Source organism: Larus michahellis, chromosome 4, assembly GCF_964199755.1.
Source record: "Larus michahellis chromosome 4, bLarMic1.1, whole genome shotgun sequence".
NCBI classification, from domain to species: domain Eukaryota; kingdom Metazoa; phylum Chordata; class Aves; order Charadriiformes; family Laridae; genus Larus; species Larus michahellis.
In genome coordinates, this window is record NC_133899.1 from 41,264,171 (window position 1) to 41,286,580 (window position 22,410).

The 22,410-nt window shown below is 41.0% G+C and overlaps 2 protein-coding genes across 7 annotated transcripts in view; one reads left to right on the plus strand and one right to left on the minus strand.

Moving 5' to 3' along the window:
* Positions 1-774: 774 nt before the first annotated feature.
* Positions 775-11,581, minus strand: AP5M1 (adaptor related protein complex 5 subunit mu 1). 4 transcript variants are annotated; one of them, XM_074584222.1, is made up of 9 exons: positions 11,277-11,581; positions 10,799-10,846; positions 6,917-7,562; positions 5,171-5,398; positions 4,578-4,717; positions 3,747-3,832; positions 3,533-3,648; positions 3,165-3,261; positions 775-2,068 (listed from the first exon to the last, which is right to left on the minus strand). In XM_074584222.1, exons 1-9 carry the CDS (start codon positions 11,579-11,581, stop codon positions 1,986-1,988), a joined length of 1,749 nt encoding a protein of 582 aa, XP_074440323.1. In that variant the 3' UTR covers positions 775-1,985. The 4 variants fall into 4 exon arrangements, with proteins under 4 accessions (XP_074440323.1, XP_074440322.1, XP_074440325.1 ...); XM_074584221.1 differs by having other exon boundaries at positions 3,747-3,856; XM_074584224.1 differs by lacking the exon at positions 10,799-10,846.
* The window catches only part of EXOC5 (exocyst complex component 5), a 28,462-nt gene continuing 17,518 nt past the window's right edge, over positions 11,467-22,410 (plus strand). For 2 of the 3 annotated variants that reach the window (XM_074584218.1, XM_074584219.1), the window contains exons 1-4: positions 11,473-11,606; positions 16,418-16,509; positions 20,092-20,239; positions 20,646-20,840. In XM_074584218.1, the coding sequence (XP_074440319.1) occupies positions 11,580-11,606; positions 16,418-16,509; positions 20,092-20,239; positions 20,646-20,840 (462 nt within the window). In that variant the 5' untranslated portion in view covers positions 11,473-11,579. Of the gene's footprint in view, positions 11,607-16,417; positions 16,510-20,091; positions 20,240-20,645; positions 20,841-22,410 lie in introns of all 3 variants that reach the window. The other variant, XM_074584220.1, reaches the window with a different exon arrangement.

Sequence of the window (22,410 nt, forward strand, 5' to 3'; positions counted from 1 at the left end):
GAGAACAGGCCCTTCCCAAAAGGCAAGTGTAGCCATCAGGCCAGGAGAATGGCTTCATCTGACTCTTTCTCCACCTGCGTTACTACAGCGCTCTCCCTGAGCAGGGCACAGCACTGCAGCGAGAGCGTGCTGGAGTCATAATCCAGAGGTTTATGGAGCAAAACCGAAAATAAATCAAAACAGGTGATGGCTTGCATGAAGTTGTAGAGAACTGCTCAGGGTTAGAAGAGAAACATCACCCACCCCCGCCCTCCATCCAGACCTGCGTTGAGAGGTGTGCGCAAAGTCATCTAAAGCAGCAGCTCCCTCCCATTCCTCAGAACTGCAGCTCTCCTAACCTCGAGAGAGTGACAGACACACGTACAAGAGGAAAACAAATAAGAACATGATTTGGGAAGCCCCCCCCCCCAGCTATTAAGTGCAAGGGGATTCTCTTCTAACACGCTGTGAATTTTGACAGTCCCACTCTTTCATAGCATTTTTGGGGGAAATGCTGCGAAGAAGAAAAGCCATTCCTCCAGGGTGCTGCTGTGCAGATAATAAAGATGGCTCCCATCTTTATCGTGGGTAGGTAGAAAGCAAACACCGCATACCAAAATCCCGTGGTGAGAACATGATCTCAACCCTTCCAACAGAGAGACCCCCCCCCCGCTCCCTGCTCACACTATGGCGTACAGGCACATAGACGACTGTAACAGGTAGGGGCTGGATTCTGGACAAGATCATTAATTCACCTTTTGCCTGCTAATCACAAAGGACACATCACCTGTCTGTAATGGATCGTAGCATGCCTCTGTTTTCAAAGTTTGCGTGGCAGTTTCAGCTGAACGGCATGTTTCACATGAATTAATCCACCCTTTAGAACATTTAACCAACCAATTAGATTACTATCTCAATCTAAGCATTTTTTAAATTATAGCATAAAACTTTTCTCCTTACATAATCACTAATCTTTTTTATCACACAGCGTACAGTTAAACAAGAGGTACGGCAGGAGCAGCCGGCACGCTCGGTTATTAGACGGCATTCTTCTCTTCTTTTGTGCTGCTCTCCAGGTTCTCTCAGTTTTTCACCAGCCTTTCAGAATTTGCTCATTTCCTGATAACTCTCTTAAAGTCCATTTCCTGTGTTCCTGCAGATACCATTTTTTTTTCTCAAAATTAGAGGTCTGCCTCTCTTAACTCAGTCCTTTTCTTTTCTGTCTATTTTTTCCAGAGATCAGTGATGGGTTTTGGAACCTCCAGCAAACTTAGCTGGTTTTGCCTGCTCAGGGCTAGTCTTGTGATTTGGAAAAGCAGCTTCACAGCACTGGGTCCTCACTAATGCTAGTTTTCAGCGCAACGCAGTTCACAGGCACATATGGAAGGGAACTCGCCACTTCTGCTGACGGGGCAATACGGACCCCTGTATCATCTCCACTTTTAGAAGCGCCGCTCACGCCATACTCCCTCTCTTGAAATTCTTGTTAATTACTGACTCGTATGTATTCTGTACACATCTCGTTAAAAGAACAGAACTCTTGCTTTTAACTGTCCTGTTAATCTGGGGTCTAATCAGATTCCGGTGACTTCATGACAGGAAGAAGACCCTGAAAGCTTTTGCATCCCGTGAGCTCTTTAGTTTACAGAACCAGTGAAGTAACTGGGAATTCTCCCGGAAGACATGCCCAATTGTACCCGTCTCTACCTGTATCACTAGGCACTAATTTTGTACCAGTTAATGTTAGAAGGGAAAGTAAAAACAGCCACAGCAAGTACATTTCAAATTGACTTCTCTAAGCTCTTATCCAGGACTAAACAATTTAAAACCAACTTAGGTTTTTAAGAGAAGTGACTTCTTTTGTTTTTCTTCAACAGAAATTTTTACGCGAACATACGAAGTACAAGTGCTAGAAAGTATTTATTTTCACTGTATTCCACATTATATTCACATTACTCTCATTAGCTGTCTGTTTTGTTCAAATACAAAAATCATTCATAAGCAAATTAGTCTAATAACGTTTTGTACAGCATAGGTGCTGGTGCTTTGGAATTCCAGATGTAGTAATCAGAAGAAATCAGTTCCCCGGCTAAAAAAAAAAAAACACGAAACAAACAGGGAAGAAAAATAAGCATTACAGGGTGCCTTACAATCACACATTCCTTCATCCAAGTTAAGAGACTACTAATCCATCCTTACTAGTTTACAGAAAAGCTATAATGGCCTCTTTAAACTGTAAGACTCTTATTATTATTTGAAAATCGTTTCTGATAATGAGACATTTAAAGTCTCAGCTTCAATTACCTTTACTAATGTATCAGTCATGAGCTTAAAATTCAAACAGAGGTTAAGTCAAAAGCAGGTGGATGGCTTGGATTTTGTTCAATGAATATAAATTGCATACTCGATATAAAACATACCGTACAAAAGTGCTGGGTTTTTTATATTACACTTTAGGACTGAATGTGACGTGTCACAAAATTAACAGCATAGATCAGAGTTTTCAAAAGGTATTTATCGACTTCTGATAACATGACTGACAGAAGGCGCAACAGATAGATAAACAGCAACAGATCAAAATGCCTCCATTTAGACAGTACTGCTCAGATTTAATGAGTGCCTACTGTCTTCCCAATTAGTGTATTTTTGGTGCAGACTTGGAAGTAGTCATGTGTTAACTCAAGAATAAGCAGATTTGGTTTCTGCCAGATTCAATGTAGTACCACATCCACCGAGGGACGTTGGTGTGATGACACTGACAGCAACACTCTCACTTTGCGTGCAGCAGTTGAGTTCTGTACCTAGGTAATTCCAAACCACATACGACATCTCTGACAAAAGTGTCCTAAACAAGAGGCCAGACTACGGGGAGGCATTGTCTGCCCCACCAGTAAAAGTTCTGCGATTACGCATAGCAAAACCTCACAGGGTGAAGGGGAGAGAGCCCAAGAGAGAGTTACTGTGTAACTGAGTAATAAGAGCTTTCATCTGCTCCCTACTACAGGGAGGCATTAAGCATCACAAGAAAAAAATATTTTCTTGTGCAGAGAAACAAAATTTCTGGGACAGCCCAAGCAAACCAGGAAAAGCCTTTGTCTTTAGCTATATAATTTTAGTCATTGATACCCAGTTCATAACTTCAATACTCAGTTTCAGTTAAATAAATGACATTTTTAGCAACTCACATGCAGTAATTTTGGGTTTTCCTGGTGCAAAGATCTGAATAGAATGCTGGTCTACGTAACATCCAGTAAGTGTGAAGTCTGGGATCCTAAAATACAGCTATAGAAAGAACGGGAAAACATGATCAGATGCGTATTGTCGTGTCTGCTGCACAAATACTGGCAATCTGTGTTACGTGCTCTTGGTGTGCAAGCGTACTCTAAAATGACAGGATGTCAAATCCTGTAAGCAAGAAAACAGACAACTCCATGCTGAGAACAAAGAGGCTAACAATTATGTCTGATTTAAAATCACGTATTTCATAGTTAATTTGAGATAATAAAAAAATGACTACTAAGGCCTCTTTTCACAGAGCCTGCGACTGACTTACTTTTACATACGCAGTGTTCCCAGTGCAAACATAATCAGTCGGGTGCTCTTTGCCTGCAGTGCCAAAAGACACGGTTCCAGTCAGTGAAACTTCCAAAGATTTAGGGAACTTCTGTCCTAAAGCCAGAAACAGCATCTGTAAGAAATTATACAGCTGTGCCTACGCTATACAAAACTGACTGGACGAGCAAGAAGCACAGGGGTGTTCTGCTTACCAATTATCCAAACTAGTAGGCTCTTCTCTCGTGACAAATCCAGTTGGCCATAACTAACTTTGTACTCTAATTGAGCGATTGGGCCCCTACGGTATGACAGAGAAGTAAAACTATTGGAATTAGTATCATTCAGTATTTGTTACCACCCATTTTGCTAAAGAAAGCAACAAAATGCTGAAAGACATTATTTATGTGCATACAGACAAATCATACCTCGCTGAGCATAACTCTAATTTATGAAAAGAAATTACAGAGCAGGAGGCAATCACCATGGTCTCAACCCAGTAATCATAAAAGAGCTGTTGATATTTTACTGTCTTCAGTTCACTGATAGTGTTTTACTAACACTATCATCAGCAACTTTGTATCATTTCATCTTTAAATTTTCATGATAATTATGTGACAGCATAGACATGGCAGTTGTCAGAGAGGCTTAAACGAAAACTATCGTTTTAATTTTAAATAACTATATTTTTGATAAGCTGATCTGTAGCTAGGATTAGCAGTCTTAAGGAACAGGTAACCCTGGGCTTGAAGTGATCTCGAGACTTAATCCACCTGGAGGATTGTGGCAGGGTCTCACATGAAAAAAATACCAGAGTGAAACAGGATAAGCAAGAGAAGTATTCAGAATACTACCAAGTATTCTGGTACAATTCTCTATTCTGGAAATTACAAGAATTCCAAGGGGACTTCCCGACATTTGCAAGGTTGGTGTCTGCTGGTGCTACTTTGATGGAGCACAATCTGTTATATTGACTCCTGACAGGTTAATTTCAGGAACATCACAGACAAATGGAAGAAATTTCTTTAGGATTTCTTTATTCTTACCTGTTGAAAAAAGGTATACGAGCTTCACAGTACTCAAAAGAATTCTTTATGCTTTCATGAAGCTTTAAATTAACTGTTATTTTTAACTGTGATCCCTCTTCAATGAGTTGGTAACATCCCAAAATTGGTGGAACAGGAACCTGGAAAAAACTATATTCATTCTCAAGATAAATTAACACCATCATCGTAAAACCAGTTATATACTGTTTTAAATGCTAAAGTACTTGAAAAAATAAAAAACACATTAATTGCTGACTGGTTTTGAACAGTATATGCCAAGCTCTTCAGGCTGCCTGTGTTACATAGATTTGTGGTACATGCACTTGACATCTCAGCCTGGATTCATTTTGTCCAATTCAGGCATCTAAGTGGTTCATTTAAAGTAAGAGCAGCCACGCCAAGCAGTCAAAGGTACCGGTACCTCCTGAATGCGACTCTGATGACTCAAGTCCTGAAGTGCCTTCCAGGCAGTTTATTATATAAAAAGCATTTTACCCGCCTGAATCAGACTGAAACTCGTTCAGACACATTCAACGGCACAGCTATTTTTATTCCCGTTTGAAGAAAATAACGAGGGTCAGGGATGTTATTACCTGGGAAGTGTAGTAACACAAGTTGAATGAATCTGAAGGAGGAATGAAAGGAAATTTGTAAGGTCCGTTGTACACAGAATCATCCAGTGGCTCAGCACTACTGGACATCAGCATGGCAGGGTCAACAGAAGTCACGCAATGATGGACCACGATATCTTGGAGCGGAGGACCGTTAGTCGGGAGATTCAGACTAAGGGTTACGTTTGGTGCAGATCCCTCTATGTCACACTTGAAAAAAAGAAGTCAAGAAGTTATTCTAAAATCTCTCTCTCAATTCAGAATTAGACGTTAAAAAATCAAATGCAAGCATTAATCACACTAAAAATCTTCATCTGGCTTCGAACATTAGTACTGACAAATACTTTCACAACAAAGTCCCTTTCCCATTTCTGTAGCCTTTCCCACAGCAGGGCTAGAGATGCAGTCTTAGCTACACGTCTCTTAATTGACACGTATTCTTTAGCAAGAAAACAGCAGATGAGCAAGCCAAGGACCTACTGTATAGCTACATCATTACGAATGTTACATAAACACACTTGGTGACAGCCTAATTAATTCAGTTACTTTTACAACATCCGCTTAATGGATTTGAGCATGCTATTAATGGCCACTGTGGTCCCATGTCAGCTTTCTCATGGCAACCATGTGCAGCGCATCCATTGTCCCGTCCCTCTGTGTGCCAGCTCAGCAGTGCACGATTACACCAGGGCTTTCTTCTTATGCAAGGCCATCCACTCTGCAAGATGACCTAGAAACTTGTCCCTCTGAGAGTGGGAAGCTGTTCACCCACATAATCCCTACCAGCATGGCTGGTGGGAAATAACCCAGTCTTTTGAAGCGCAGTACTTAGGTTGGCTTCCTTCAGAGATGAGTATCCCACCTCTTGCGAATAATTAAATTACCATGATCCACTTTATTATTAGAAGGTCTATCTCCTCTTAAAACACTGGCAGTTAGAAATACAAAGTACTGTGATAATATAGTTTGCTTCATAATTCAGAACAAAGAATGTTAAATATATCAATTATAGAAAACAAAAATTTTAACGTATTCCATAATCATTATTGGTCTATTTAGTCAATATTCCCCAGTTTTTAGTATTTAACAACGAAAACCATTGTCACACACAAAAACATTCGAAATAATTACACAACCAGTTTCTTTCACCACGTATCAATGGTTCTTATGTCAGCCAAACAAACAGCATTTCTGGATTCAAAATGTTGTTGTAACAGAATAAATTAGCATAGAAGACTGAACTCTCATTTGGTAGGAAAATTAATTAAAAATGCTCACGTAAAGACACTTGTAGAAGACTCATTCAGAAATTCTGTTTCTAATCGTTATTTAACACGTTGCTTATTAGATAGCTGGAAATAAATTTGGCCTTAGCACTACCATTTCTTAGTCTCTATATGCAAAGACTGCATGAAATGATTTCTCCCTATCTCATTTAAAATAAGAAAAATTTGGTAAAATACATGCAATGTAGCTACTGCTGGAAATTTAAGTCCCATAAATAGTTAGTGAAAAAATGCATGAAGCATGCAGAAAAAAAACAGTAAAGATCCAAATAAAAACCAGTGCTAATGCATCAGTTGAATATTGTAATAGTTCTTTACACTTTGAAATATTACAGTATTAGAAATTCACTGATCACATAGCAGAGTAAAACGGCATATTTACTTTCCCAGTGCACTTGCATGAAAAATACTTTGGCTGGATTTGCACGTAAAATGCTCTCACCTTGCAATTTACGGCTCCATAAACTTGCCACATGTCCACAACATCTCTTTTGTCATACTGCATACACTTGACTTTTTCAGTGATACAGACATTAACCTGAGGTTTGCCTTTGTATGTGTTGGATCTCCAAGCCGGCTGATTCTCATCTGTAGGCATTTCCTGAATGTCATCAAATGAGCTGTTCAAGCTGCGTATATTTGTGTTTAAGGGGGTGCCAAGCGGACAGGCCTGTATAAGCAGATTTCGAAGCTGGCCGATTTTCGCAGTCATCTCCGCTTCATTTTTCCGACTTGGAGAGATGTAGTCCACAATGCCTAACAAAAGAGCGAGTCCTTGAGAGAGCCCGCTAACAGTAAGGAGGGGTGGCCGTGGCTCCAAGGTCTCCTCAACCAGTGGAAGACATGCATATATCAGTCCACTCTTCTGAAAAGCAAGCACAGGCCAGAGATCCCCTCCTTCGGTGCGAACTGAATATACCGATGAATGATTGATTCGAGTACAAGTGTCTCGATGCTCCACAAAAATATGGTCATCTACAAACCTCAGTTCAAAAAGTAAGGCTTTAAGAAAAGCGCTGTCAGATGGTACAGGCACATGTGTTGACGCATTGAACGTCTTGGCGCGTATTTCAACGGTGGGGTAACGTCTGTGACATGGACATAAAAGCACGTTAGTGCTACTCGTCTTTTCCCACCCGAAATATCATACCAACAGAGTTCTTAGAAGCAGAACCACGCAATCCCTTTTCTTGCTGTCAGAGAATGCATAAGTATTATAAAAATCTTTGGAATATTGATACAATCAAGGATTGGTTTCTCTTAGGTATTCAAGTAATTCCCAAAGGCCCCGTGGTCCTGATAGAAACAGTGATGGGATCAGAATCTAAATCCCTGTCAATTAAACTATTTCATGAATAATCAGGATTCATTCTAGCAGCTGGATTTTACTAGAAACTTTGAGCAAATATATTTACTCCTTTTTTTTAATAAAATGTGAATCTGCCTATCTACCCTTCCTGTTGCACAAAGGTAGAGGGTGTCTAAACGACACTAATGGACCCAAGCATGACTCACACCACTGCAGTGAAACTTCAACAGCAAAATACTTCGACGAGGCAAAATCACACTGAAGACAAGTTTTCAGACATTTAAGAAAACAGATGTCCCACGTAATCAAATTCAACTACAACAGCTTTTTGCCCAGATACAGTATGCTACACCTACAGCTTTGCTACTCTGCTAAATACTATGAGACAGTTGCTTTAACTGATTAACAAGAATAACTAAAAATCTTTACAATATTATAAATACAAAAAGACTTCACAGTACGTTAAGTCCAGTTTTTCCAGCAAAAACTTCATTGCTTTTGGGGGGGAGCAAAATGGATACCCAGTTGCAAGTGCAACATATGTGACTCAAAGCTGTTATGACTGCTTCATAATTTCATTTTTTTACTGAGTATTTAAGATGTAATCACGTTACAGAGCATATTTTGAAACTGCTACATTACCATCAACATATGTATTTAATTTCAAATTTCCTACAGATAGTATTTGAGAAAAATCAGCTGTTTAATTCCACATCTGGGATTTTTTCTCTTGAAGCAGTATTACTTTTCACAGGAAAGCAGGATGAATTTCTTCTCAAGCTAACATAAGTCTATGAAGAGGAACTGAAGAGTCTCTTTTAATAAATAGCCGAGAGAAGAAAAATTATTACTTCCACTAAAGCATTGGTTTTCATCCTTTTTTGGAACTGCAGAATCACAGATTCCCCTGAGCCTCTCTTACTTTAAGTTTGATGACAGGTTAGCTTTTCTACATTGTCTTTTGTGGATTCCCTTAGTTATCCACGGACCCTCAAAGTGCATATCACAGGTTACACGCCAGGCAATTAGTTAAATCACTTTATGAATCACCTTGTAGCAGATGTGTTCCCAGGCTGCATGTTTGTTTGCACTCAGAGCCACACTTACACACAAACGTGGGAGAAAAAAAACCATGCAGATATATAAATGCCTTCATTTATTCTCCTTGTTATACCATCTTTTTCAGGACACATTGACATTCTGTTTCTTAAATTGCCCTAGAATGTGTAATCCCAGCAATGTAGTACTTTGTTTTATCTATGCCCTCCACACGTAGCGTTCCCCTTCTGCTCCTGAACACTTGCATGGTTCTTATCCTGTTGCCTGTAAGTCCCACCTACACCATCTTTTCTTAACTGAGTAGCACAGTCTCTTGCTGGAGGCAGCTACACTTCCTCAGGCTTATTTTCAGTGACTGCTTTTTTGTTTGAGTCTTAATCAGGCATCCAGGGCTTTTTTTTTTTGTTCCCCCAGCAAGGAAAAAGTAAGCATAGGCAGAAAGAAGCCAGAGCTACGAGATCTGTAAACAGGATACAGATGACACCGAAATGCCTCCCTGCAGTCCCACGTCTACTTTGAAGAGTGGTTCTACTCTGAAGAAACAGTGGTTTTGCAGCTCAAAAATTTACAAGGACTTCCAGAGCAAGGTTGTTGATAAGAGGCTACATGTAACCTTGGTGAGCATCTCTTATTTTTGGTCGACATTTACAAAACAAAGGAAGAGGAGATATTTCAGTCTAGTTTTGTCTTACTTATGTCCCAATCTGTCTGCTCTATTTGCTGAAGCTGTCCCCACACCACAGCAATCTTCTCCTCCCATGGAATCTTCCCAGCTTTATCTGAGTCATTAGATAATTAGCTAGTCCTTCAGAACTCAGTTTTTCAGTATTGCCTTCTAGAAAGTGATGAAAACTTAAAAAGATGAAAGTTTGCAGGGATGAATTGAGCTTTGGTGAGAAGACCAAGAGAGAGAACCATACTTGTTGCCTGAATTAAGTTATGATCAGCTCAAAAAAAAGTGGAATGCTTTGATGTCCCAGATGTCTTCTCTGAGGTTAAAGATCAGGGCTCACGTATCTCCAGCTGAGTACGTAAGTCCCGAAACCAACAGTTTCCATGTGATCCGGCATTCTTTATATTGTCTGTGAGCTTTGTTGAATTTAAGGTCAGTTAGAAGGATAAACCTGGGGTTTCCACAGCCCTATTATTTCCTCTGGGAACTTGAAAGATCTAAGTCTGCAAATCACTTGAAGTATCAAGTATAGTTTGCACTTTTCAAAGGAGCGCTATCCCTTGTCTCTGCCGCTTACTGGGTGACAAGTTACTTCACATATCCCTGTCACCAGCCCCCCCCCCCCCCAATCTCCGTGGCGATTACACTCTCAGATTTTTTGGGACAAGGCTTTCTCTTTCTCTGTGTTTGTAGAGGGGAGGCCTCATCTCTAGTCTTGGAGGTAATACAAGGACCATAATACTAATCCTAAAACAATCAAAGGAATGTCCAATGTAGAGATCTGTCTGCACCTGAAGATGGAAGATAGTCTACTTGCTCTTTTTTTTTTTTTTTGCCTCCTTCTAGGTTCTCTTTTCAGTTTTACTGAATTCAGACTAGGACGGTAAATCATGTCTCTTTGCCCAGGTCTCAGTATTATTCCTTTCCCTAGCCCCCAGTTATTTTTCCTCTTGTTCTTTGGAATTGAGTCCTCTGAAATCACAGAGAGCCCACGGAAATGGTAACAAATTTTGCCAGACCAACAAAAGCAGCCGGTGTAACCAAAATCTTAATTAAAACTCTGTAAGAGTTCTGAATAAAAAGTCCTCCTTTGGTTCACTAACTTAAAAAAAAAATACCTTCTTATGCAAAAATTAAAATCAAATAGGAATTTCTGCCTAAAAATACTGTACTTTTTATACAGTTACAGAACAACATGAAGAGAAGATAAGCAAAATACAAACAAAATATATGCTTTTTATTTTGCCCATTTTGTTCATCTGACAGTATTTCACAATCACTACCTTGTCCTTTTTCCATGTAAGAAGAAACAGGTAAAATCTCGACAGAAGCTGACAGAAAGAGGAACAGAGACAAAAAAGTCATGTGCAAAACGCAGAAGTTGTAAAAACACACACTCAGGCGGCCGCTAAAAGCATATTATCCGAATGTAGAAATTTTCAGAATCGGGTTCAGAGGCGTAAAGCGGCCAGCGGTGTTTGGAAGAGGGACGGGATTTATGAGGGCACCAGATTATTTCGGTATTTTCGGGTATATTTAGGGCAGCCCCGGCCGCTCTGGAACGCCCCCGGCGCCCTCCGATCGGGACCTCCCAGCTTTCCTCTCCCTCCTTCCCCCTTACCAGAGCCAGACACCCAGCCCCGACGCTCCCGGCCCCCCGCGGGCCCGGCCCAGACCCCCCCACGCCCCCCGCGGGCCCGGCACGCCCCACAGCCCGCACGGCCTCCCCCTCCCCGCTCTCCTCACGGCCTCTGCCGTTACCTGGAGAAGAGCACGGCGGCGGGGTCGTGCTTGAGGAGCCACAGCGCCCGCAGGGCCATGACGACGGCGGCGGCGGCGGCTCGGCGCTGACGGCGGCCAGGGCGCTGCTGAAGGGTGGCCGCCGCCCTGCGCAGCTCCCGCCCCTCCCCGGCCGCGGCCGCCCGGCGCAGGCCCATTTCCGGCGGGCGGAGGCGGCGCCGCGGCAGCTGTTGCTGCTGCTGCCGGGGGCGGCCGGGACACAATGGGCGGCAGTGGTGGGGCGGCGGCAGGCCGCTGAGCAGCCCCGCCGCTCTCCCTGCGGCCATGGCTACCACGGCCGAGCTCTTCGAGGTGGGTGCGGGCAGCGCCCTGCGGGGTTTCCCCGGGCGGAGGGGGCCGCGCTGGGCCCGGGAGGCGGTGCTGGTTCTCTGAGGGGAAGGGGCGGCCTCACTCCGGCGAGCTGCTGCTCGGGCGGGGAGGGAAACGGGCGCGGGGTGAGGGCGGGTGGGAGCGGCGCGATGCCGGATCCTGAGGGAAGGGGGTGCCCGTGCGGGGGGGCTGAGGCGCCGGGGTGATGCCATGGGAGGAGGCAGGCCCTCGGCTTCCCTCAGGCCCCGGCCTGTGGTGTCCCTTAGGCCGGGGCCTGCTTCACCGGGGGGGTCCCAGGTCTTTGCAGAGGGTCACAGGCCATGCCAAGCCCGACCGCCGGGATAACGCGACCCTCCTTCTCCCGAGGGCACGTACTGAGTTGACCCCAGCACCGCGGTATCTCAGCGCGGCGTCTGCTTTTCTGAAATAAGGAAATAACTTTGCCCGCCCTTTAACCGCTGTGGAACTGGGGCACAAGAAGACGAACAGCTTGGCCAAGGCCGTGCACGAGCAGGGCAGGAATATAGCAGGAGCCTGGCGAATTCTTCTCTCTCAGCCTGGGCTGCAGGCTCTCGTGATGTGATTAACAGAAAGTGTTTGTCCCCACTTGCTAGTGCATGGGGATGTGGTATCGTTACCAGGTGTCCTGTGTTTGGTCTCCGAGTCACTCAAGAGTCGGTTGTTCATTTGGTGTCTTAACACAGGGACATGCTTTGCCCAGCCTTCACGAAAGGTCTTCCTGTTTCTCTGGAAGATCCTTTATCTGGTTTATATAAACACATTGTGTGCACTTCTATTTATGAATCACTGTTATGACACATAAGTGTTGTGACTCACATCTTTTGGCTTGCGTGGTTTAAAAAAATAGCAAGACCAATATACCAGGCTCTAAGTAGTTTAGATACCAGGTTGTATACCCTCTCCAACTGTCCTAGGAGTCCATTGATTTCTCAACATGATGACAGTGTGGTTCTCTTCTTTGTGGGAAGTTAAAGGTGACATAGCTTGGATGTGGAAAGAAAACTCTATGTTTTGGTTGCTTTGGATCATGTAACAATTTTTCCATTTTGCAACAGCAATAAAGATGAAATTGCAAAGTAGGTGAGGCCTTTGCCTAGAGATAGGCCTTGAAATTATGTTTTCCAATATGGAAAATGTTTTTTTCTTTCTCTCCTCCTCTTGCTTCTCTTTCAGTCCAAAGGCAAGAGAGGTTTTATTGATATTCACTAAATTAACGTTGCCTACTATTTAATTCAAAGACACTGCCAGGAAGGTTAGGACATGAAAACATACACTTATTATGGGAATAACCCTTAGATGCATACTGAGGGTAGTATTTGTCTGCGATGTTCACATGAAAGTGTGTTTAAAAGTCATTTTCCATATAGATGTGTGACATTGTGTAGAAGGGTCTGTGCTTGAAACTGGGCACAGCATGGACTCAATTCTCCTTCATATAACTTAAGGTATAATTTAACAATTATTACTTCTAAACTGGATTTTCATGTGGCTAGGTCCAGTGGAGTTTCATTTATACAGACCAGATCAAACCAGGTTATCATCCACTTCAGGCATATCTTTTATTAAATCAGTACTATTGGCTGAATAGCTAGGGTCACGTTAATTCATCTAGAGCTAAGAGGGAAGTTCAAAGCTGTGAAGAAATTGACTGTTAGGGCTCATCTGATAACAGGGAAAGGACTTGCAAATGACATTTGTAATAGCTGATTTTCGGCAATTTCTGCAGAACTGGATAGGAGACTTAAAATGGGAATTAGGCTGTCAGTTAGCTATAGGTAACTCTATTATCAAGATAGCATTAAAAAGAGCAAATGTATATGGAAGATATGATATACAAACAAAACTAAAAAAGTTTTGGATTTGCAGTGGAAGGTGTGAAATCATGTCTTAAAGTGACACTGTTGAACTTCATTTATTCTGTATAAATCAAATAGATTATTTTTAGCACACTCTGTGACAAGTTAGAAGAAAAAGCTCCTTTTGTTTCTCTGTTGGTCAGTATTCTGCACATAATAATATCCCCTATGGTTACTATTTTTGAAGTAATACAGGGCAGGATTTATATGATAAACAAATGAAAGAAAGGTCTCCTACGTAAGTGTCCTTGAAAAACAGATATTTTCCAAGTTATGTCCCTTTAAAATATTAGTACACCTGCACATAGCAGTGATTCTGCCATTGTTTAGGTCTAACTGAACTAATTAACATGTGTCAAATTGTTAAAACAAAATACAGGTTTATAATTTTTGAAGAATAGCAGACGTTGCAGAAGGAGAGGCAGGCTGGGAGACAGCATGAGCGTTGCGGAAGAGGGGGACACATGTCAGTGCCTGTGCTGTGGGAAGGGCAGTGGAGGGGACTTGGCTGTTGCTGGCTCAGTTTGGCCTTGCAGCTGTTTGGGTGGCACTGAATTTGGGCTCAACCACAGTGTTTGTTGCCATGTGCCCAGTTAGTTTTTGGGATGCAGGGGAGGGAACTGCAGGTACTCTGTGTGCACGTGCACTGGAGGGAGCTTTAGACAAGTGTAGAGGCATAATGAATAGAGCAAGATTAGCATTACAATATATTTTTTTTGAGGGTTCAGGGCATGTGTATCAGATTTCCTTAGGAGAGGAGGCTTTCATGGGCTTGCAGAAAAACTCTTGCCAAAAAAAAAAAAGAGTTAAATTCAAGATCACTATGTGTGTGTATGTATTTATCTCTTAGTGCAAACACCTGAAGGGAGAAATGTAGAAAATGTTATATATGCACACGGAGCATCAGCAAACTGCGCACCCTTTATATAGGGTTCTTCCATAGCGTTGTACTTGGCATTGGTATCCTCGTAACTGGAGTGGTACTCCAGCTGAATTACGGGATCTTCAGAGGAAAGGTTGTGGTTATGATTTTCATATAAAGGAGAAGTGCTGAGAAGAGCCATAAGGTAATTAGGAAGCTGGAGGACTCCCCTGAAGGGAATGTTACTGTACTGAATGGCTCATTTCACCTATAATTAAAATTGCAAAAATGTTCCCAAACATTTAGATGTAAAGATGACATAAGGGGAGAATTTACACTTGGTATGAAAACGCTACATTATAACTTTTGATGAAAAGGATTCATGTGAAGGAAACTTAACGGTGTGCATAAGGAAGAACTGGGTTAAGGAGGTGAGCAATTTGTAGAGAAATTGTTTGTATGTGGTGACATCCAGTTATTTTTGAACCTTAACCAAGGAAGCTGAGCAAAACGCGGTTATTCCCGGCAGTCTTTGAGTGAGGAGTTACTGGGTGATCTGTTGAAAGGGAGAGATTTTTGTCCTGTCTGGTAGGATTCAGCATGTTGCAAAGTGTATTTTGAAAAAACTTTTATATTTCCATTGAGTAGCTGGGCCTGACTGGATAGTGCGTAATGTGTTTTTGAGGAATGACAAAACCTGAACTGGCAATATTTGCTTTCCAACCCTTGTTTTTAGTTATTAAAATAATACTGCAAAGCTGTTTTTTTCCCTCCCTGTTACTTCTGACAAGGTTTTAGACCTATTGATACAAGAACCGTTTTGATACTTGTGGAGGTCTGTTTATTTTTTATTATTTTTGTTTTTTTTAAACCAAGCTTTTATTAAAAACAGTGGTGGCATGTTTGTATGTTTCATTATCAGAAATGAGTTCTGGCAAGTACCACTATTAACCAGAGCCACTCCCAGCTCTGTGTTGGGTTGTGTTTCACAGTTTTAGAACCATTGCTGCATGTAATTTAAAAGCTTTTCATGAAATCCTGATGGTTGTGAGAATACTTTGCTTACTGATCTTAGATGTGCTGATGTTAGCACCCAAGCAATGCTGCTGAATTACCAATGAAGCTGAAGTGATAAATACTAGTTTTTTGAAGGATAGGTGTTGGACTATGTTTTGAGCATTTGATATTAACTATGTGAAGAAATGTTTCAGCTGGTTCAAGTATTAGCCCAACTAAAATTGGATCTCTTGGTTTTATAAGGAGGTCTCTGCCTTCAGAAAACATTTTTAGGTGGAGAAATAATCTTAACTCTTCATCGTCGTGTGGTATTTTTGTGGAAGATCCAGCAAATATTGTAGAAGAAACTTGACTAACCTGGTGTTTTTAGCATCACTCATGCCCTGTTTTTCCTTCTTGGGAAGGTCAAGTCCATCAACTGTTTTTATGCTTGCTTTGTGTTTTTTCCTTTTTATCTGCTTTGTTTCTGCAGCTGCAGTTTGATGTTGCGTAGTGTCCAGTGGCAATCTCACACTTTTTTTGCAATGGGGCAGTGCCTTGGTCAGTTCTGCGTGCGATGGCATGTTGTGAACTGCACCAGAGAGTTGAGCAACTGCAAAGAAAACTTAACTTTGCCACGTAATTTTTTTTAGGCAGATCAGTTCTATCTGATTTGCTGCAGAACTGGCAGCTGGGTCTCATGATGTAATATCTCAAATCACTGTAGCTGCTGCATGGTTCAGACACTTTGTAATGACAAGCCATAGGCTCAGCTGGAAATAAGGACAGGTAATTTAGAGCCAACTCTTCACAGACCTGCAGCAAATTCTTTGCTAGTAGTCTGACAATCTCTAGCCTAGATGTTCAAACCCACCACATTAAGAACGGTGTTCTCTATATTAAATATTTAAACATAAGAGGTGATGGGGTAATTGTCAACACTGTACTTGCTCTTGATTGTAGTAAAGCTTCTAAATGCTTTCCAAATGATGTGTAAGCAGCTGCCTAAGGAACAACCTGCTGTGGCACATTGTAAAGAGTTTTTATTCTGTGGCTAGGAGCCTTTTGTGGCAGATGAATACATTGAACGCCTGGCATGGAGAACACCTGGAGGAGGTTCCAGAGGTGGAGAAGCTTTTGATCCGAAAAGGTAAAATAAAATTGCATAATAGTCAAAGTGAATGTATCTCTAATTGTACTGTTTTACTACACATATAACAAAAAGCCTGTATGTAGTGTTGGTGTGTGTCCAAGGAGGTTTTCATTTGGGAGAATTGCTAGAATTTGTGACCATGAACCAATTATTCAGAACCAATTATTCAGTAACAGGAGTAGGGAAAGTCACTTTCTGATTTAGACCTTTTGAATGAAGGAGAATTGATGTTGTTTGTCCTTGTCAGACATGAATGTTCCAAAGCACTAGAGTTGCCGGATTAAAGCATAATATGAGGCTTCACTGCTATGATAGTTAAGTCAATTTAATGAGTTTCTTGCTAGTTTAGCTCCCTGAGCTGGCTTGTAAGACCCAGTAGTTTACAGTCCTGGTGCAAAGAAAAGGCACAAACAGGTAGGATGGAAAGAAAGGCAGGAACGCAGCAATGTTGACTTAGATGGTTTTAAACTGAGATTGTGTGAATTTGTATAGTCTGAATCAAATGGAACAGCTTTCTGCTGCTGAATGGAGATGGGCTTGTGCCTCTCTTCCTTGCTTTTAGCTGCACGCTGTAATGGCTCATCTTGCGCTAGCTCTAGGCATGTGATCTCATGATAAGGTAATCTAACTCACTAAAATGTCAGAAAACTAACCTGACAAGTAAAATAAATCAACTTTTTTTCTAGCTGGGTTAGCAATTTTGGGGGACTGGGAAGGCCTGGGAACAGGTGCAAAGGGAAGAGGCTGTGTGTCTGTGAGCTGGTGGTGAGAAGTTACGTGGGTGTGGAAAGGAGCTAGGGTAGGGAAAGTGGGGAAGGAGGAGGTAGTGCAGGACCTCCTCTTGTGTGTGGTGAGCTCGCTTGGCTTTGTTGAGAAACCTCACCCTGAGAAACAAGCCAGCATTGGGTGGTGCATTGGTAGCTCAGATAGACAGTTTTGTACAGTACTGTTCAACATCTAAGCTTTTGTATTCCAAACTTCTGGATCCTCTTTTATTTTAAAAGAGTCAATCTTTCAAGTAGTGTTACTTTTTAGCTTTTGTACCAGTATTGATAGTCTTTCTAGAGACGTAGTTAACTTACATGTTTTCACTTTTCACATGATTATAACCTGGGAGATGAGCTTGAGCTTCTTCCTGTTTTATGGTTATAGGAACACTGTTGATCTACAGAGTCAACAGAAGTTTAGCTACCTGAATATTAATTTAGATTATGGTGGTATAAATTCAAAGTGCAATAGCTATTCCTTAGTGAGTTCTCACCCACATGGTCTCATTCTAGATTGAGATTGTTTGCAGTAACCAGAGCTAGAACTCTTTAAGAAGTTTAGGAATTACTAACTTCATAGACAAGCTGTTGTTATTCAGAAGCAAATACAAAAAGCTTCACTAGCATGGTCAAAGGATGTTCTTTCTGGAACAGTCTGGCTCTTCGGAGGTGTGTGAGAAGAGGAAGGATCTTGTTGGAGTTGTAGCAAGATGCTGAGCCCTTGATGTTCAATCTGGGACCTGTATCCTATGCAGAGCTTTACATGTGATTTAAACAGGAAGAAGCCTGGAAACATGTAACATTGCTTCCTGTAGCTCTTTCTCCACAGTTGTGCCTAGTACATGCTTTGGAGTAGTTAATGGTTGTACAAATACCAACTCAGTTTAACCTATCTTTTATGTTACTGCTAGTTTGCTTATGTTAACTTCTGTGATACACTTTCATATTTTTCAGGACAAGTGGGAGAATCCTGCAACAGTAAATATTTTTCTTGTGGCATCTTCTAGTATTGGACAGGGAGCCAAAATTAATATCAAAAAGAAACAGACCTTTTGGTGTATGTTTTTTCTCTTCTGTTTTTAGAAGATGATGCTTATGTTTGGTAGAAATAATGTTGGATTCTTTCTGTTCCGAAAAACTTGACCAGCAGCTACATCTTCTATTTGAGCGTTCTTTCCTCTCGCACTATATTGAATACTATTGCTGAATAAGTGCTGAGCTGGCACAATACCTGTTTAAAAAACAAACCCCAAACTGAACAGAATCAGCTTCTTAAAATAGAAACTATCTGTGCTTCTCTATGTTTTTGTTTGAAAGTATGCTTTGAGTCACTTACTGTCATTTAAATTTTATTTTAAAATACTTTTGTAAACTTAAGTCTGTTCTTTGTGGTTTTCTGCAGAATCTAATGCAATATGCTTACTCTTGAGCTTCTGGCAAGCAGGAAGTGGAGGAAAGAAGTCATAAACATCTGCCTCAGTCCAGTTTTCTTTAATAAGTTGTGCCTTTAAGTCACTTACTGTTGTAAAGATACCACTTGAAATAGATTTTTAGGCTAATACAGTGAGCAAAAAGGCAGTTCACATGCTCCAGGCAGCAGGGTAAAAGCCAGTCATTTTAGCAGCAGAAGTTAAAACTGAAAATTCAGTGAACCTCCATGCAACTAAAGAGAATCACATTGGTATCATTTAGGTGTGGCTCGGAGAAAGCTCTAGATGTTGGCCAAGAGAGGTACTATAGTTGTTACTGGGAAGGAGCCGTGTGAAGGTAGAATAATACCTTCTACTTTTCCCTTGTGGTTGCTGAAAGTCTCGACCCCGGGCATGGGAAGCCAGGGGAGGGACAGTGCGTGTTCCTTCTGCCTTTCACCAGCACTGCAGGTTGGAAGGGCTTCACCTACTCTGTTCAGAAGGTATACTGTGAATATGTGAAAACGCAGATTCCTGAGTAGTCTAGAAATAACTCCCTGGAAGGTATTCCCATTTCCTCTCCTCTTCTGTTTTGACATTAAACCTGGACAGCAGAGTTCTCAGATCTTTCACGTGTTTTCAGTTATTAGTATGAGTTTTATGTCTGTGGAAGTTCTGGGAATAATCTATTCCTTGAGCATCAGTGACTGGGATGCTTAGAAAAGTATAAGCTGAAAAGATGACTGGAATGGGACAGAATGAACAAAAACAGGAATAAGAAAGAGAGAGATAGTGAGAATACAATGGCAAAGAATAGAGGAAATTTAAAAATGCATTCAGATGTACTGTGTTTGGGGAGAGTAAAATGTGAGTCTGAAAGAAAAATCGAAGTGATGGGAAAGAAAAAAAAACCCCACCCTTAAAATGATATATGTTATAGGAAGAAAAGAAGTCAGGAAGCAACATGGTTATAACCAAAACAACATTATGAGACTACGTGATTGTATTTATTGCCTATTAATAGGGTGCTGATTTACAAGTTTACGGTCACATCTACAGTACAGTAGAAAATATTTTCTTGTTACAGCCCTTACATTGAAGGGATGTAGTAGCCTAAGCTCCTTTTGCCCTGATGAGACTTCTTTAGGGAAGGTGAGGATATAGGGATTTTTATACATGTAGCAGAGCCACATTCTTGAGTGATTAGTATTTAGGTATTCCCCTCTCCCTTGGCCTACGATTTGCGTGATCACATAGCTTTTTATTTAGGCGTAGAGTTCTACACAACCAGGGTGATATAGTTTAAAACAATTATTATTTTTTTTTTAGATTTTTCAAACTCTCTGCAGAAGACAGTGTATTTTAAACTAAAGTTGGCTTTACTGTATTTTATTTTAAATCAGATTATTGGAAGAATTTGTAAATCATATCCAAGAATTACAGGTAATGGATGAAAGGATTCAGAGAAAGGTGGAGAAACTAGAACAGCAATGCCAGAAGGAAGCAAAGGAATTTGCCAAGAAAGTACAAGAGCTGCAGAAAAGCAATCAGGTAAAATCTAAAGAGTATAGTCAGTGCTAAGCTGCGCAAGTTTTAAAAGCGTCACATGATCTATTAACGTTTCTTGGTACAGCATGCTCCTGTTTGAGATAAAAATAAAGAGGGTTTGATGAAAACGGTTTCCCCTGTCAAAGGGGGCTTATCTGCATGTTCCATTAATGAGTATTAGCTATTCTGAAAGAAGTGAGTCTTTGCAATAGTTTAAAAGAAGACACTAAACTTTAAGCAGTTGTGTGCACTTAATTAGTGGTTCTGAGTAGTTCTGTAGCTCTGAGATACAGCACCTGGAAAACTGATGCCTGCATTCACTGTGCTTCTTACTGAAGTAAATTTAGTGCTTCCTAAAGTACAGTAAATGGAAATCATGAGTTTTGTGTCCGTGTCTATGTTCTCCCAGGTTGCCTTCCAACATTTCCAAGAACTAGATGAGCACATCAGCTATGTAGCAACTAAGGTCTGTCACCTTGGCGACCAACTGGAGGGGGTAAACACGCCACGGCAACGGGCTGTGGAGGCTCAGAAGCTGATGAAATACTTTAATGAGTTTCTGGATGGAGAGCTGAAGTCTGATGTTTTTACAAACTCTGAAAAGGTAAGAGCTGTCAGCGGGATGAAAGCAGTTCAAAGCAATAAGCAGTACTGCCCTAATTACAAGCTGCTACCATGACTTACCATGGTCAGACTTCAAACCAGTGAGTGACTGACTTGTTAAAGTTTCATTGTTCCGAAATGTAAATTAACAACACTGGGCTGCAGATTGCTGATAAAGCATTTGTATTCAGTGATGTTTAATGTGGCAATGTCGGCATTTTTCATTTTATGAAATTATCAGAGATTTGAGAAATGCTGGGAGGGCAACTTTAGAGTGCATACAATATCTGCCTTTTTCCTTTGAACCCCTTGCCTCAGATCCACCCTGTAATGCCGAACGTTTCTGAATACAACTTCTTTGTGAAACTTTACTCTGTTGGGTCAGTCCACTGGCCTTGGATACCTTTTTGTCACAGCATGCCTTTGGGCTTTGTGTAGTCCTGCGGTTATGTCTCCACCCTCTGAATTTAGAGGAACTGAGCAGGAAAACTTCAAAGAAATGTTAAAGCATTTTGGTTTTCTTACACTTCAAGAGTATGTTCATGAAGCAAATGTAATCTGAATGGTGTGGCTAACAGAAATAAACTGAAGGAAAGGTGTCCAGCTGTAAGCAAGAAGTCACATATTAAATTTCCCAATGCAGCTTAGAAAGATAAGTAAAGTTGTTGGTTTGGGTGTTGGTTTGTTTGTTTGTTTGGTTTTTTTAAGATATGTCCTGAAGAATTTTCCCACTCTTAAATTCTGTGCGTTGGTATGATTGTAGTCAGGAAAAAATTACAGTATGTGGAAACAGCAAAAACTTGGTTTGCACATTCAGCAAAAAATATGTGCTTGAAATGCAACTCATAAAGGACCCGAGAATAGGTTAATAGTCATCCCCTCTCTACTGAGCTGAAGATATCTCTCAGGGAAATGAAAAACTAATCATTTCATATAGTTGTGTTTCCAAGAAGTCAGTTGCATAGTGACTTTTGACTCATGGTCTGTGGATATATGGTAATTGCCAGTTGACAGTTTGCCCTAGCGAAAGAGGGAGCACATAACTTCTCTGACTTCCAAAGAAAACAGAACAGTTTCAACATAACAAAAGTTCTTCTATGGACAGCTTTTTCCAGATCTGCATAAGTTTTTCTTTTTTTTTTTTCTTGAAGTAGAAATAAAACATACATTTTTAAAATGTTTAATGGCAACACGGTAAAAAACAAAGGATGAGTTTGAGAGACTTATGTGTTTTCTGCTAAAGAGTCTCATATAAAAATCAACTTTCACTGTACTTATAAAGTTTTGTAATACTTTCTGTTGGACTGTCTGAAAAAATGGTAGATAAATAAGATAAACCTGGAAATTGGTAAACAAATTAATCTTTAAACACCCTGAAGAATAATAAGACATTCAGCAAATCTGGAGGAAGACAAACGTAGTAAAGTAGAAGTTTTGTGCCAGTCTGCAGAGGAAGTGTGTGGGAACACAAACGAGATTTTCTGGATACAAGTTATTGTACTAATTTCAGTCAAGGTGGGTTGGTACTGTTAGTACTGTTCTGTAACTTTTTGCCGCCTAGTTTAAATAGT

Coding starts and splice junctions, on each gene's coding strand:
- AP5M1 (XM_074584221.1), bottom strand. CDS start 11,581: ATGGCCGCAGGGAGAGCGGCGGGGCTGCTCAGCGGCCTGCCGCCGCCC. Junction 3,857..4,577: donor CGTATACCTTTTTTCAACAG/GTAAGAATAAAG, acceptor TAATTCCAATAG/TTTTACTTCTCTGTCATACC. Junction 3,649..3,746: donor CCTACTAGTTTGGATAATTG/GTAAGCAGAACA, acceptor TTCTGGCTTTAG/GACAGAAGTTCCCTAAATCT.